The sequence below is a fragment of the Elephas maximus genome, chromosome X (assembly GCF_024166365.1).
Source record: "Elephas maximus indicus isolate mEleMax1 chromosome X, mEleMax1 primary haplotype, whole genome shotgun sequence".
Classification (NCBI taxonomy): Eukaryota; Metazoa; Chordata; class Mammalia; order Proboscidea; family Elephantidae; genus Elephas; species Elephas maximus.
In genome coordinates, this window is record NC_064846.1 from 41673725 (window position 1) to 41691324 (window position 17600).

Consider the following 17600-nt stretch of genomic DNA (forward strand, 5'->3'; position numbering starts at 1 on the left):
GAAGTGGATAAGAAAAGTTTGGTGAGGTAGAAAAAGCCGTCACATCCCATTTGTACTATCCTTGATCCAGCCCCTCATTTCAGCTCCAAAAGCTCAAATTTAACAAACATCATTTTGTAGAAGACACCAGAGAAACGAATGAAAATACTGAAGAAAAAAAGTGGCAAACATTATTGGCATTCTACTAAGGGACAGAAGCATGAGGAAGAGATTAATTATTATGTAAATGCCTTTATTTGAACTAATACATTGCTACCCGATTACATCACTTTTCAGAGTTAGAGTAACAGTATGATCTTGAAAACTACAGCAAAAAGCTTGACACAGCAAGAGTACATTAAGTTCTACATATATACTTTTATTTTTTAGTGACCACATCTCCTTGTTTTAGGTGTAAAATTAAAAAAGTATTGTACACTTAGCATACTTGGCCTACTGCATCCAGCTAATTTCTGAGTCCTCTCTTTCCTGAAAAGTGTCATACTCAACAGCATTTTAAATTTAAAGAGAGAGCTTGATGATTACAGGTTTAACAAAAAGAAGCATGTACTGAACCAAGTATTTGAAGACAAAATAGACCAATTGTTTATAGCTTGGGTGGTGGGAAGATGCAAATTTAAGGTACACTTCTCCTCTACCTAAAATGTATGTTTTTTTTTTTTACTTACTTGAAGATCCCTTAAAAAAAGTAGCAAAATCAGCAGTCTTGTTTAATGTAATCAAAATATTCTTAAGTGTATAAAAAAGGATCATGTAGAAGGAATACTGTAAAAAGATACTGATTTTTAAGAATAAAAGAATCTGAAAAAGCTTCTATTACATTCTGCATAGCCAGTTACTTCTGCAAACTTCCAGTACTACAAAGATAAGCAAAGGATACTCATATCCACATACCCTCCGACCAGAGTTCTCCAATAAGAACTCGCACACTGAATGGAAAGGAAAATTACTACCTAATAATATTCATATCCAATCATCTAAGCAAGTCTCAAGAGGTGGATACTCTAAGAGGGGAAAAAGGTACATAGAGAGAAATAACATACAGGAACAGGAAATGTCAAAGGCAGCAATCTAGGAGGAGAGAGTAAAATGGTTTGGTTATGAGCACATTTCAGGTGTGCCTGACAAATCCAACACTGACTATGGGAAAGAACACTTGTTTTTATTGAAACTCTTTCCCCCGAGGGCTCCGATGACCTTGTCTCGTTAATCAAAACTACAAAGTCCTTTAAATGACCAACATTCTTAAGCCATGAGCACTTCAACTTGGAAACAGCTGACCTGCTAATCATGCACCTGGGAGCAAGGTTGTTTTTTTATTCAGACTGGTTATTTTACACTCTCTTCATTCCCCTACCCATCAAGCATGCAAACACGGTCATGACCATCTTGGGCTTTACTTCCACAAGATCTTCGGGGAGAGCGTACACTCTGGCTCCAATTCTTCTAGCCATTGACACGGCATACCTAGTTTTTGAGGAAACAAAATTGACATTTTTGTCAGCTCAAGGAGACAATCTGAAACATCTATTTCATCTCATATAATCATGTGTCTGGCTTGCAAGAATTCTATACCAAACATTAAATCACAATGAGTTCATTTTTGGGTCTTATTTTCTATTTTGTTGTAGAGTTCACTTTGAAAGTTATACTAGGTGTTCGTGTTCTGTTACCTGGTACTGATAATTTTTATTCATTCCCTTCTCTAGTATAAAATGAGAATTAAGCTTGGAACGCTGACTTCATAGGGAAGTGAAAAAAATTATATATAATTACCCAGGCTGGCCATACAATCAGTAATGTTGGTATTCTCATTGAGTATGTCATAATAGACGCTGTCATATGATCTTAGAGCTATTGGGTGGAAGTCATGCCAGACGCAAAATTCAAGTTGCTGAGGTAGATACAGTGAATACTTTCAAATATTCAAGAGAGGGGAGAGCAGTCTACAAGGTACGGGGACAGAGTGGCCTGACCAAGGAAAGGAAATGGTAGAGAAGGGAAGAAAGAATTGACATGTCCAACTAGGGAAATTTACAGGATCATATCTCAACTAATACATGAAGCATTTCTAGGTGTTTTGTAACAAGACTCTTTAAAGATTATTAAACCATTAAGTTGTTGGAAAGAGAAGTTTCAAGATTTTTTAAAAAATTGTAGCTGTTAAATCATTATCATATATGCTGCATATATTTCTCAAGGAAGGGACAAACGATGTGCCTAACTCTGAAGCTTTGCAGGAATGCTTCTTAGCTATCCTATGAAGCATTTCAGTGTATACTAGTAAAGCTTTCCTGGGTCACTCCTGAAGCCAAGCCACAGTCTAGGTCTTTGGTGAAGAAGGGAAGAGATAGGTGTAAAAAGACCTTCTCAATATTGTTGAAATGCAAGACATACTCTTCTGCTGAAGATTAACAAGCATTCTAAAATCTGGTGACTGAACACTACTCTAAAGCATGAATATCCTTAGGTCATTTTTTTCCCTGGTATAAGTTTTGTAGCTCATTTGCATTAAAATATACACTACACATTCAGGTCACCAACAAATACATAAAAAGATGCTCAGAATCATCAGCCTTTAGAGAGATGTAAATCAAAATTACAATGAGATACCATCTCATCCCTGCAAAAAAATGGCTACAACAATTAAAAAAAAAACCAGAAAACAATAAATGCTGGCGAGGCTATGGGGGAACTGGAACTCTTAAACATTGCTGGTGGGATAATAAAATGGTACAACAGCTATGGAAAACAGTATGGCGCTTCCTCAAAAAACTAGAAATAGAAATACCTTATGATCCAGCAATCCCACTCCTAGGTATATATCCTAGAGATACAAGAGCAGTGACACGAATAGACATGTGCACACCTATGTTCATTGCAGCATTATTCACAATAGCAAAAAGATGGAGACAATCTAAGTGCCCATCAATGGATGAATAGATAAACTATGGTACACACATACAATGGAATACTATGCAACTATGAAGAATGAGTTTTCAATACATAACATGGATGAATCTGGAGGACATTATGCTGATGTAATTAGTCAATTGGAAGAAGACAAATATTGTATGGCCCCACTATTATAAAAAGTAAAGAATAGACATACACACAGAAAGCAACGTTCTTTGATGGTTTCCAGGGATGGGAGGAGAAGGAGGGGGAATCATGTTCTAGATAGTGGACCCTTGTTATTTTTGGTGATAGGAAAGACAAGACCAAATATGGGTGCAGTCAGCACAACCTGACCCGAGGTAAATATACTAAGAAGTACACAAGAAAAAGAGATAATATCAGTAAATACTATAACCTATACAATTTTGCAACAACAGTAAAAACAACCAAAACCATGTGTGTGGTTATGTAGGTATATCTGGATGCATATATGTGTATATAAAGGCATATGTGAGTAAATACCCATGCATGTATAGGTCTGTTTATGCCATATATTAGAGCCCTTAGCATTATTCCTATTTTTTCTTACATGATATTTATAGTTTTAGGTTTTAGATGTAGGTCTTTGATCCTCTTTGAGTTAGCTTTTGTGTATGGTTTATAGGCATATCAGTAGGCATATGTATATACATGTTTATGTGTGCTATATATACGAAAACCAAACCGCTGCTGTGGAGTGGACTCCGACTCATAGCGACCCTATAGGACAGAGTAGAACTGCCCCGTGGAGTTTCCAAGGAGTGGCTGGTGGATTCAAACTGCCGACCTTTTGGTTAGTAGCTGAGCTCTTAACCCCTGTGCCACCAGGGCTCCAATCCTGTGAGTTATTTGGCTATGTCTAGCAATCCTCTGTAACTGTGCACCCTATGTGGTTTGTTATATATGTGGAATATATGTGCTGCGTATATATCCACATATATAACAAACCACATCGGTTTACTGAGTCAAAAGGCTCGGGACCATAGTCTTGTGGTACAACTCAGTCAAATGGCATAATAACATAGTTTATAAAGATAATGTTCTACATCGTAGTTTGGTGAGTAGTGTCTGGCGTCTTAAAAGCTTGCAAACAGTCATCCAAGATACAGCTATCGGGTTTTACTCCTATGGAGCAAAAGAGAATGAAGGAAATCAAAGGCGCAAAGAAGAAACTAGTCCACAGGACTAACAGCCCACAGGAACTACAGCCTCTTCTGAGACCAGAAGAAGTATATGGCGCTTGGTTACCACCACTGACCGTTCTGACCGGGGGCACAATAGAAGATCCCAGAAAGAATGGGAGAAAAATGTAGAACAACACTCAAAATCCTAAAACAGTCCAGATCTACTGGATCAATAGAGACTAGAGGAACCCCTGAGACTATTGCCCTAAGATAACCTTTGAAATAGGAATTGAAAATATTTCTGCAGGCCACCTTTTAGCCAAATAATAGATTGGCTTATAAAATAAACAGTATCATCCATAAGTAATGTGCTCCGTTAAACAATGAACTATATGAGACCAAAAGGTCAACATTAAACCAAAAGCAAAGATGAGAAGGCAAGAAGGGGGAAAGGAAGCTAGATCGGTGGAAACAGAACAAACAGAATAGAAATAATGAGAATGATGACACATTGTAAAAATTATAACCAATGGCATGGAACAATCTGTATAAAAATTGCTAAAGGGGAACCTAATTTGCTGTGTAAACTTTCACCTAACACACACTCAACAAAATCTTACTAAATATATATATATACACTACATTATTTCTGTAATCCACTAAAGCAACAATTAATCAAGCACCTACTAGGTGTCAGGTACAATGCTAAACCCTTTACTTACATTTTTTCATTTAATCTTTACAAAACCTCTAAGGCAAGTATTATTGCCCCCGTTTTACTAATGAGGAAACTGAGACTCAAAGAGGGTTCTCCCAAGTGACAAGACTCCTACATGGCAGAGCCTGAATTAGAATTCTTATCTGCCTGGCTGTAAAGCCTGTGCTCGATCCGTGATACTGTGCAGGCTCCCTTACTTGGCATTATTGTGCTTGTCATCTTCTGTGAGGTTGCCGCTCTTAACGAGGTCATAGTTAATACAACCTGGCTGGATGGCATCAATTAAATCCACAACTGCCAAACTGGAGCTGATCGTCTTGTCCTAGTGTAAAAGGATAACGAACATGAGAATTTCACTATGTACAAATTGCTATGTCATTACCTACACAAAGTGCCAAAAACAAAGCCCAGCCAATTAGAAGAGAATCCTGTCATTAGTTCAACAGTAATTCTCACTCATGAAGAAACCAAAGGTTGTTTTTCCACATTGTACATATCTAGCAGATGCAACGTTCAACAGTTAAGGATTCTTACCTTAAAACTCTGAATGGAAGTTGATTTTCCAGCTTCCCTCAATGTTCTGTTCACCCAGTTTACAATGATGTCGTCATTAGCTTTTTGACCCTCTCCAAGATCTTCCAGGACATTGAGGGTATATCTAAAAGAAGCAGCAGGAGAAAAGACCACAATCTACTTTAGGAGAAAAAATGGAAACATTACATACCCGTTGCTATCAAGTCGATTTCGACTCATGGTGACCCTGTGTGTTACAGAGTAGAACTGCTCCATAGGGTTTTCTTGGCTGTAATCTTTACAAAAGCAGATCACCAGGCCTCTCTTCTGTGGAGCTGTTGGGTGGGTTTGAACTGCCAACCTTGAGGTTAGTAGTCGGGTACAAACTGTTTGTTCCAGCCAGGGACCTACATTAGAATGATATTTTGGCTTCCATTTCATTTATTCCTTAGGTTTGAAAGACTAAAGATTCCATGGAAAAAATTCACACTACATGAAAAAAATATTTCAAATAGTGGTGGCTTGCCACTGATGTCTTCTTTGTGGTGACGGGAGGAAAGATTTGTGGTGCTTTAATGAGCAAGCCCATCAGTCTACCACAAGCACATTTTGTACTATTCCAACAGTGGTAATGACTTCAAATAAGCTGTGCTTTGGCTGGTACCCAGACATAATGAATGCTCTTCTGCATTACAGTTAAGAGATGTTGTTTCTAATGGATATATGGGGATGCTCAGAATTTTTTCTGGCAATTTCTTTACTTACTGACACTAAATGAGGCTTTAAGTCTCCATATCAGGCTTCCTATGAAAAATGGAACACTCACAGCTCTGCTGCCTAACTTACTCGGAGCCATCTCCCACTGAATCAGCCATATAAATATTCATCATTTAAGCTCACTTCTGGGCCCTGGTGGCACAGCAGTTAAGTGCTGGGCTGCTGACCGAAAGGTCAGTGGTTCAAACCCACCAGCTGCTCTGGGGGACAAAGATGCGGCAGTCTGCTTCCATGAAGATCATAGCCTTGGAAACCCTATGGAGCAGCTCTACTCTGTCCTATAAGGTCACTATGAGTCAGAGCTGACTAGAGAGAAATGGATGTTTTTGGAAGGTCACTTCAGAGTAGAAATATAATAAATTTCAAAGCTGTAGTCATTGACGTGTTTGCTTAAAAATAACAGTTAGATCCCACACCTGCATTAGAGTAAAGCTCTAACATTGTGCACTATACCTTCTCATCAGCTGCCAGACTAAAGCTAAAGTCAGGGTTTGGTTTCCATCATTCAAATCTTGCCCTCCAATGCCAACCAGTGAGAATTTGGCAGGATGCTTCCCTAATTCAACAGCATAGTTGCAGTTTTCTAGCTGTAAACACACAAATATAAGTGGTTAAAGATTTTCATTTGTTTAATCTGCACGTGTGTGTGTGTGTGGTGCTAAGTGCTTAAAAAAAAAGTGCTTAGGACACAAAAATAAATAAGACACAGTTCCTGTCCTCAAGAAGCGGAGTGTCAAGAGTTTTCAGAACTAAAAACAAATTGAGAGCCCTGGGATATCCTTTCAGCTTGGAAGTCAAACCACTCCTGGAGGTCACCTTTTAGCCAATTGACAGATTGGCTTGTAAAAGAAATTCTCTCTGCCATGACTACTGTGCTTCTCTAAACAATCATCTGAATGAACCAAACGGTCAACATTTACCCTAGACCAAAGATGAGAAGGTAAACGGGGACAGGGAAGTTAGATGAATGGAATCAGAACAACCCAAATGGGAAGAAAATGCTGACACATTGTGAAAAAAGTAACCGAAGTCACTGAACAATAAACATAGGAATTGTTAAATGAGAACCTAATGTGTTATATAAACTTTTACCAAAAACACAGTATTAAAAAAAATAAGAATAAAAATACTCTATAACAACAACATGTAGCGACTTAATGAAGTATCTACCTTTTTCATGTTGGCTCCAAGTTTCGGGTATGGAGGTTTATTAACTTTACTCCAGTCAACAGGAACTTTAATTCGTTCATACAACTGTAAGATTACCAGGGCATCTTGCAGGTCACTAACAGATTTAAAAATAATTTAATCAGTGTTTTCAGACAGCTGGGCTTTTGCTTCCCTTAAGAAACAATAACACTACACTGTCAAACAAAATAGATAAACCCCAACATTCATATTTTCTATCAACCTGTGCTGAAAATAGAGCTAAGACCATCCTATTCACTTAATAGTGTTTACTGAGAGCTTATTGTGAGCAAGGCACTATTCTAAAGGCCAGGCACACAGGACATAGATCTCTGACATACAGTCAGAAAGATAAGACAATAAACACATACGTGGATAAATACATAATTTGATTTTGGGGTATATGTAAGTACTACAAAAAAAGAACTAGGTCTATAGAGCCTACAACAACACACATGAGGGACGTGCTTCATAGTTCCATTATGTATACAAGACTAATGCACACACCAGCCCAAAAGCAAAGACAAGGCAGGAAGGCACAGGTAAAGTGGATAAATGGAAACAGGGAATTCTGGGTGGAAAAGGGGAGAGTGTTGACACATCGCTGGGTTGGTAACCAATGTCACAAAACAATTTGTGTGTTAACTGTTTAACGAGAAACTAATTTGCTCTGTAAGCTTGCACCTAAATTACAATTAAAAAAAAAAACTAGGGTTAAAGTTAGAGAGTGACAAGTTGTAGTCAGGAAGTCTCCCTGAATTGGTGGTTTGAATACAATTTAAGGGAGCAAGCCTTGAGAGATGTGGGCAAAGAACATTCCAGGTTGAGAAAACAGCACAAAGGCCCTGAGGCATCATGGATATTCTCCCTAAGGTATTCCCCGGTCTCTGTCTCATGACAAAAGTATCTGTTCCCTAGGGGACTAGAGAGACGTTTACATGTTGTATCAGTTACAGTTAAGGATCCTGTAAAGAAATAATGTGGGCTTTCACGTATTAGGCAAATAATGGTGGAAGTCATCACTCTAAATTTTCTAATATAAATACTTGCTACAAAGTAACATCTAGAAAATTTTTAGAGCTGTAATCATCTGTGTAGCATCCATTCATGATGCTCATAAATGTTTACAATAGTAGTAGGAAGGCTTACGCGTAGAGATGGTTTACGTGGGGATTAACACCGAGAGAGTTCATCCAGTTACGGAAGGTTCTTTCTTCACGAGTTTCTCCTATTAAAAATAGTCACAAAATTTATTTTGAAATACCTTATGTACATGAGATTATTTTACCTGCTCTATTCAGATCTACAAGTTTTCTCCTACATGAATTCCAGCACATTCTATCTAGATTAATTTTATCTAGATATATATTTGCATTTTTGTTTTGTCGAGTTTATGTTAAAATTAGAGAATATACACTTAAGCAACTCAGAGGTTTATGAACTTTTGTATCACCTCCTCTCACTAATCCTTCAATATCTCCTTTAAATCCCATACCTCAAAGTAACCAATGTTATCAGTTTAGTTTATATTTAAAAATTTTTTCTATGTTCATATGAACCTACACTCATACAAATTTAAGTTTTCCTTCTAATTTTCACCGTTTTTTAAAAAACTGTAGGGAAAATATACACACCCTCTAACCACTTTTAAAATACCGAACTATACATGATTATTGCTTTCACACGCTTATGTTAACGGAACGAATTACCTGAAAAACTTCAAAAGCACAAAAGTGAAAAATTTTATAGTTATGCCATCGGACATGCAATGAACTAACTGCATTTGCCAATTTTCAAACTATTATACTTCATACACATATAGTCTGGAAAACATAAACTCTGGCTTTCCCAAACCTAAACAAATAATTACCGTATATTATAAAAATTTTTGAGGAGGTATGGGTGAGAAAAGCTAGGGCTTGTTCCAATTACTCTGACTGTGGAATAATGAAATATATATATATAGAAAATACAAATATATGTACTGTAAATGTATAGGTCAAATTTTATGCACATGTGAATTTTTCAGGTAAGAGGTTTAAAAAGTGGGTTAACCTTCAGATATTAAAACAAACCAAGCCATTGGTTTACTAAATGGTCTTAGGTGAAGTGAACATAGACAATTTGACTTTTTTAAAAAGTTCATCACTTACGCCAACTTCTAGCAGATATTTGCTTAAGGAAACTGGATAAAGAAACTGAGTAAGTCAGTTTCATTAAGTGAGAAATCATCATATAGTCCCAACATGAGAATTCGAAAAACCTTTATTACCTTCTAATAGAGTCCAGTCAATATCTTGGTTCTCTGGCTTCGTTAGTGCCGGGTATTTATTAAACAGGTTAGCCACAAAGGCTAAGTTCAGTTTGGGGTTTCCACTGACAACATCAGCAGGGGTAACAAACTGTCTGCAACCTAATTTGTCTGCTTGTTGAAGCATACTCTCAGCTCTCTTCAGATCATCTGTTTCCTGTTTAAGTAAAATAATAAGACTTTTTTTTAAAAGGCCATACTAAAAATACAGAAATGCTTCCCTACCATGATCGGCTGTATATACAATTCTACTTTCACTTAGCCAACATATGGTACTTATTAGAAAATTGTTTTGAATGCAAAAAAACAAAACAAACTTGGCCATGCTGGATATGCAGTACCTTGAAAATACCCTAGATGGTGCCAAATCATTTAGCTGACTAAAGGACACATTTAACTCAATTGGGATTGTATCTGTTATTCTCTGATACCTAAATACATCAAGAAAGCTAAAACACTTCAGATTTTTTAATTAGGTGCTGAAGTAGGTGTAAAACTGAGAAAAATGAAGGACATCGTAAAACATCGGAAAAGCACGAGCAAAGGCTCAATGTGAGTGGGGAAGACTGAGGCACTTGGATGGTGGCAGGATGTGAAAGGTTGATGGGCGTCCAGAGTAGTCGGAAATAACACTGGCTAGGATCTGTAGGAGTGATGGGAGTCCCTGCATGGTGCAAATGGTTAACGTGCTTGGCTGTTAACTGAAAGGTTGTCATTCAAGTCCACCCAGAGTTACCTCAGAAGAAAAGGCCTAGCGATCTACTGAGAAATCAGCAGTTGAAAACGCTGTGGAGCGCAGTCTTATTCTGATACACACGGGGTTTTCACGAGTCAGAGTTGACTCCACACCAACTGGTTTAGGAGTAGTGGAGAAAGACTGTGTAGGGCCTTAAATGCTAAGCCAAGCATTTCAAGCTGAATTTTACAGTCAATGGGGGAATCCTTGAAGGATTCTGAGGAGAAAACAAACGTGTGTTTTAAGAAGATCAGTCAGGGAGGACTGACTGGAGAAAGGCTGTATCAGAATCACAGAGACTGTTTAGAATACTGATGCCATTTACCCAGGCATAAGATCACCTGGCTAGCCATCTCAGACAAGCTTCCTTACTGCACAGAATGGGCACTTAACCCAACCAAGAGTGACATGAGCCCAAGAGTTTTACATTTAACATATGGACAGAAACATAAGCACCCAAGTCAGTTACAAATTCAGCACTGGTAGGAGCAGCGTACGTGGTTTAATCAGTATAATCCCAGTATAGGCTGGGCATGTGGATTTCGTTAATTACGAGAATGCATTCCATATCTGGTGGTAAAAAGAACCACAGAATCCTAGAAAATTAGAGCTGAAAGGAATTTAATGGTCTAGTCCAACTTCTTACTTCATAGATGAGCAAAGTCGGATCCAATTTTGGGAAGGAACTCGTCCAAGGTCACTGAACAAATTAGTGACAACCAAGAACATGATCAATGGCAATGGCTCCCCAAATTGGAATGCATGGATCAGAATTTTGTAAACATGTTCACACTACCCCTAATGGAGGGATATTATAGCCGCACATATGAATATGTATTCATTAAATCTACTACTGTGGTGATATTCCAAATACTTAGAAAAGGTTAGTCCCTAAATTCTGCTTATATTTCACTTCTTCCATGCTTGGCTTGGATGGCGCTTTGAATATTTTAAATCATCATATAAACCAATATCATCATGATTACGGAACTCACCGATAAACCATCAAAATAAATCAAACCAAATCTTTTTACCTCTAAATTATACGCAGAGTAATAAATTTTAAAAATAATGCTTAAAATTGTCAACACCACTGACTGCAATTAAAAAATTCTTTTATTTGTAAGAAATTGACAAACATTTTGCAAGACTGTAGAAATCAAAAGAATACCTATACTTACGTTGAAACCTGACATGTTAATATCTATCCGTGGTTCACCTTCCTTTTGTCCTTTTGGTGCAATTTGATTGAGAAGATGGAAATAGGCTTTGGAATCCTACAAATGAATTGAAAATGTCAGTGGGATCATATTTACAAAGAATGAATGTATCCTACTGTCCCACATTTGGAAGGATATTTGCATTGGATTTTCTAAGAATATATGGCACAAAGCTCTGTCTTCTATTTTAACAGTCCTTTTCCCCAGGAAATCCCATCAATCTGGCCTTAGATCTGTCTTGAATGGAGATGAACTGGATTTTGATGTGACTTTATGATTTATTGAAGTCATCAATATAATAATGTTTGTAAACACAAAACTAGTTCTGTACCTTCACTGAATTACTGAAGTCAATAAGCTCGATAGATAAAACGAGCAAGAAAAAGAAAGCAGAAGAGCAGAAATCCAGGAAGCATAAGGAGAAAGAAAATAAACAGGTTACATCATTGCAAAGCATTAGATATACCATAACCTGTGGAGAAGAGATCAGTTGTATTAACCAAAAAAACAAACAAAAAAAACCCATTGTCGTCAAGTCGATTCTGACTCACAGTGACCCTATAGGACAGAGTAGAACTGTCCCATAGGGTTTCCAAGGAGTGCCTGGTGGATTCCAACTGCCAACCTTTTGGTTAGCAGCTGTGGCTTTTAACAACTATGCCACCAGGGTATCCAGTTGTGTTAAAGATGTATTTAATTGACAAAACGTTTTATATGAGAAGCATTTTCAGGTGGTGAAATATCATTTAACCCTTTATGAATCTGAATACACGTAACAAAACAAGCTTTTTTTTTTAAGCCACGGAACTCTTTCTTCACTTGAAAGTTTACTTGGAATCCCGATACGTAAAGCAAGGTGGAGTTGTTCATGTTGGGGGTGGGATGGGTCAATCTGTGGTGTGTGGTCACTCCAGAGAAAACAGCTTGAAAACCACTGGACTAATGCAAACACTTGTATTAAGTGTCGTCAGACACATGCCAAGTAAAATTCTGCCTCTCTAGAATACCAGAGAATAGGAAACCTTTGAGTCGAGAGTCCATAACTCTGCCTCATGCCTTATGAAGACCACCTTCCCAGCTATAGTAGCTTTCTATTAATGGGCCTTGAAAATCTAGAGAGACATAAAGGAGTGTGAGACTATGTGCATTCTAATCCCCTGGGGAATTTCCTCAATACACAAATTACTGGATCCAACCCAGATCTGCCAAATCTTACTCTCTGAGAGCTGTTCAGGAAGGTGCACTCTCAACTAGCTACCCAAGTGAGTTGACACACAGTATCATAAATGGTTCTAGGAAGGATGGAAATCAGGTGAGTGAAAGCCATTTCAGAACAATTCATGAGATGCAAACTCAAATCCTACCATGAGGAGGCACCGGACGTACCTCTTTCTAAGGAAGAGTGCACTGCAGTTTTGAAAGTCCTTTCACTTAGAATTACCTGGTAGAAGTACATAAGCAATGCATAATCTAATCCTATGCTTCTGAGAACTAAAACCCATTGCTATTGAGCCGATTCCAACTCATAGTGACCCTAGAGGACAGAGGAGAACTGCCCCCATAGGGTTTCCAAGGAGTGGCTGATGGATTCCAACTGCCGACATTTTGGTCAGCAGTCGAGCTCTTAACCAGAAGAAGAGGTAAAAAACGGACCCAGCAGAGTCAGCATTAACAATCCTGAAAGAGGGTTTACAGGTGAAAAATTGAACTTGGATAAATTGGAAGTTACTTTTCCTATTACCAGCCAATCCTTTGCTTTTTAAAAATATTCAAGGCAGAGAGTAAGCAGGAAGATGCAGACCTTTTCTGACAGTCTCCAAAGATACACCATCACTTCTGCCATATTCTATTCATTAGAAATGAGTCACTAAGTCCAGCGCACACTCAAAAGGAGGGGAATTAAAAGCCATCTCTTGAAGGAACGCATAATAAAGAAATGTTAGACATATTTTAAAACCACAACAAGCCTTAAAAGTATTTTGGAAAGTGATCCAAAACACACATAGCTTTAGAATGTTGTTCACTGCAATGGTATTTATAAAACAAAATCATCGAAACCTTCAATATCTACCCACAGGAAAGTGGCTAAGTACAGCAAAGTATGTGCACATGATGCAGTAATTTCAAACAGTGTTTTCTGAAAACTACCAATAGCAAAAGCAAGCTTCTATAATGGTGTTATATGGAAAAAAGAGAGAGTATGATCACACGATGGAAATATCTACATGGAAAGAGATTAAAAGGAAATAAATCAAAAGGTTAAAATATATACGCAAAGCAGGATTCATTTAAAAAGTTTTCTCTGGCACATTTAAAATATAGCTTATTGTGTAAAATCTATTTACAAACGGTTTTCAGAAACACATCTAATGCATAAAGCAGAATCTACCTGGGTAAAGATGTGTAAGTCAAAAGAAGGTGGGGGTTAGTCTGCTTTATAAATTTTGGGATAGCCTTCATTTTCACTGATGAAATCACTAGTACAAATATCCCGTTGCTTCCTCTCACCACAGGACAAACTGATATGATCAGAGAATATTGTTTGCATAACCCTGTCGACGCTATGATTGGTTTGTGTCATGTGACGAAGATTCTCAAGTTTGTTCCCTGTACCCCAAACATCTGGATTTTAGAGAGGGTTGAATCGGTTAATGAGAACTCCTTCATATTTGCTATGGTAATTTTGGCCCTCCTTGGAAACCCTATGGGGCATTCCCACTTTGTCCTATAGGGTTGCTATGAGTTGGAATTGACTCCACAGCAACAGGTTTGGTTTCTTTAGTTTTATCCCTGAGAGGAGCCCCGCTGGCAGTGGTTAAGTGCTCAGCTGCTAATCAAAAGGTCAGCAGTTCGAATCCACCAGCTGCTCCTTGGAAACCCTGTAGAGCAGCTATACTCTGTCCTATAAGGTCGCTACGAGTCAGAATGGACTCAACGACAACGAGTTTGGTTTTGGGTCCCTAAGAAACCAAAGGCAGTGTGTAGTAAATGAATGCAACCGATTTTTCTCTCCCTCAGTTGCTAGTTTCCTGACTGCTCGTGGTAAGCAGTAGGTGCCAAAATCAACTCAACGAAAGGAATATTTGATGGCCTTGTATGTGGTGGCAGCGAGTGGTAGAATTCTTGCCTTCCATTTGAGAGACCCGGATTTGATTCCCAGCCAATGCACCTCATGTGCAGCCCACCATCTGGCCGCTGAGGCCTTCATGTTGCTATGGTGCTGGACAGTTTTCAGTAGAGCTTCCAGACGGAGAAAGACTAGAAGAAAGGCCTAGAGATCTACTGAAAATCCTCCAGTGAACACCCTATGGGTCACAATGGTTCAATCCACAAACGATCATGGGGATGGCACAGGACTGGGAAGCAGTTAGGATCTTCCCTCTGTTAAGGTGGATGAAATCTCCTAAGGCATTTTTGAACTCCCAAAATGTTAGGGTTGTTTGCATAGTTACCTTGATGTCAGCACTGAAGTTGTTGATTTTTTGCCAGCCTGAGTTTTCCAAATGAAAGTTTGCCCATCGAAGCAGAAGCTCTTCTGGAGACAATTTCATAAGCTCCTCCAAAGTCTCACCATCTCGAAGTAAGGCAGCCAAGGCTGTAAGAAAAATAAATCCCACAATCAGTGTATGATATGATAATGGTCATTACAAATTCATTCAGTCTTTCGAGACCTAATTATGACATAGCCCCTGGTTTCAAGGTGTTTATACTCTAACAGAAAAAATGACATGGTATTATGAGACTATAAAGCAGTTATATATTTATTTCTTCTTTTTTACTGTTTTCCACATTCCAAATACTAAATGAAGTTACAGTTTCTAAGTTTAACGTTTTCACATTATGTCATATATTTAGATAAATTGTTCTTATTTAATAATTTTAAAATCACTGATCTTAGTGGAGGAGCTTTAAAAATTGGGAACAATTTAACCTTCTGATTAACGGCAGACAGAAACACTACAGTATTTATATTTAAGTATAATCAATTAACTCTTGAACGGCCTATGCGTATTTTAAAAGGGGTATCATACAACTTTACATTTTGGGTAGTACCAAAGACTGCTTAATAATCTTGGTGTTGAATTGAAATGGAACGTGTGGAAGAAGCCAAGGGTCTTTTGGTAAATATTCTCAAAGGGAATAGGTAAAAGCTTGGGCATTTACACAGAGAACTGTCTAGTTGTAAACATGGTTTTAAGAAGAAGTTGTGCAATCCTTATGCAACAATTACCTTCCATAAACTGAAAGGAGATTTATATGGAACAGAGACTGATATTGCCTGATTTCTGAAGAGATCCAAGGAATACCTACATCAAGCAAATGTCATCTTTTTTTTTCCCCAGGGGTATTACTGTTTATTTATTTTTAAAAATAATTTTTATTGTGCTTTAAGTGAAAGTTTACAAATCAAGTCGGTCTCTCACACAAAAACCCATATACACCTTGCTACACACTCCCAATTACTCAACCCCTAATGAGACAGCCCAATCTCTCCCTCCACTCTCTCCTTTCATGTCCACTTCGCCAGCTTCTAACCCCCTCCACCTGCAAATGTCATCTTTTATAGATGTGCTTTATATCGTGTCATTTTGGCACTTGGATTTACACAAGAGCAGAGGTTGTGTGGCCATTTTTACAGATTCCTCCTTCTGCCTCCCATCTCCACCAAATCAGAGGCTGGAAAGGATTAAACAGCCTGCTCTTATGTATCTAAGACCTTGCCAAAGATAAATGATTTATGGCACGAGTCCATGTAATTTTGTTTTCCCTCTTTCCTTTGTAAATGGACTTCAGCTTCTTAAATGACATAATCGCTGTTGTCAAGAAGGCTAAGAAGTAGAATAATTTTTTCACTCAGAGGTAAATACCTCTGAGTGGATTGAAAGTGTAAGTGTAACAAAGCCTTGAAAGGGGGGGGAAAAAGTCTTATCATGTATAAGGAAACCCTGGTAGCATAGTGGTTAAGAACTACAGCTGCTAACCAAAAGGTCAGCAGTTCGAATTCACCAGGCGCTCCTTGGAAACAGTTCCTATGGGGCAGTTCTACTGTGTCCTATACAGTCGCTATGAGTCAGAATCGACTCCATCGCAGAAGGGTTTGATCATGTATAAAGATGTGAAATAAGGCTCTTGAGACACTTTGTGAAACCTTGAAAATACTGAGAATCCCAAATATACAGTCTTCCCCCAAAGTAACCGAGAATTGAGGTGGTAATGCCGGGGACTTTTAGAATAAAATATGAATATGTGGAGCGGTGCTCAATATTTCAAACTTTATAGGGGGAGGATGATGCAATACTCCCTAGGACCAGGACCAGGTAACAATTGCATCATATATGCTTATACGATTCTAAAAATCCATGATGTGATATAAAAACCTAAGCAATAAGAAGGTTGATACTTTTGCTGGTTCAGGAAATGTGACAACATCAACATTAGGTTAGAGGATTTTTGAAGAGGTATCAATCTGTGACAGAATATAAAAGGAATGAAAACCATAGGAGATGGTGCACAGTGGTGGAGTGGAGGGTGGTGATGAGGCAGGGGCTGTGTGGGCAGAGCTGAAGAGAATAGACATCAAGTTTTGGAACCTTGGGGGAAATTCCTTAACCTCTTTGCGCTTTTGTGTCTTTATTGTAAAATGAATTATAAAGTGCCAGACAAATGTCAGTTAATACTAAAGAAGAGATTTATAATTAGGCTGTTTTCCTGAATAACACTATAACATTCATTGCCTTATGCTAATTCTAGTTATCATCTAATCACCGCAATTAAATGAAAGCACGACAGTCTGCATAACTAGGAAAAAAGTCACCAATAAACAACTTTTAAAATAATGACTGTGTCCCAGTACCTTCATTCCTGCTTAATTCAATGTCAGCGAACAAACCGATCTTAATGATTTGCCAAAGCAGTCCCAAAACCAGATGAGGCTTCCCAGCCCGCAAATCCTCTGCACCGATGTTCACAACGTGACACCCAATGGCAGAAGCAGAGTTCAGTGCCAAGTTCAAGTTTTCCTGCAAGACAGCCAGATTACACACTTGTTCTTGACCTTTCCATCTCCTAGCGGTCT

At 38.2% G+C, this 17600-nt stretch overlaps 1 protein-coding gene across 4 annotated transcripts in view; it reads right to left on the reverse strand.

Annotated features, from left to right (window-relative positions):
• Positions 1 to 205: 205 nt before the first annotated feature.
• The window catches only part of PLS3 (plastin 3), a 93409-nt gene continuing 76014 nt past the window's right edge, over positions 206 to 17600 (reverse strand). For all 4 annotated transcript variants that reach the window (XM_049871893.1, XM_049871895.1, XM_049871894.1 and 1 more), the window contains exons 8-17: positions 17379 to 17544; positions 14977 to 15119; positions 11486 to 11581; positions 9530 to 9725; positions 8407 to 8485; positions 7240 to 7354; positions 6523 to 6656; positions 5314 to 5437; positions 4977 to 5101; positions 206 to 1467 (exon numbers count right to left, since the gene is read on the reverse strand). In XM_049871893.1, coding sequence (XP_049727850.1) covers positions 1335 to 1467; positions 4977 to 5101; positions 5314 to 5437; positions 6523 to 6656; positions 7240 to 7354; positions 8407 to 8485; positions 9530 to 9725; positions 11486 to 11581; positions 14977 to 15119; positions 17379 to 17544 — 1311 coding nt within the window. In that variant the 3' untranslated portion in view covers positions 206 to 1334. The remainder of the gene's footprint in view (positions 1468 to 4976; positions 5102 to 5313; positions 5438 to 6522; positions 6657 to 7239; positions 7355 to 8406; positions 8486 to 9529; positions 9726 to 11485; positions 11582 to 14976; positions 15120 to 17378; positions 17545 to 17600) is intronic.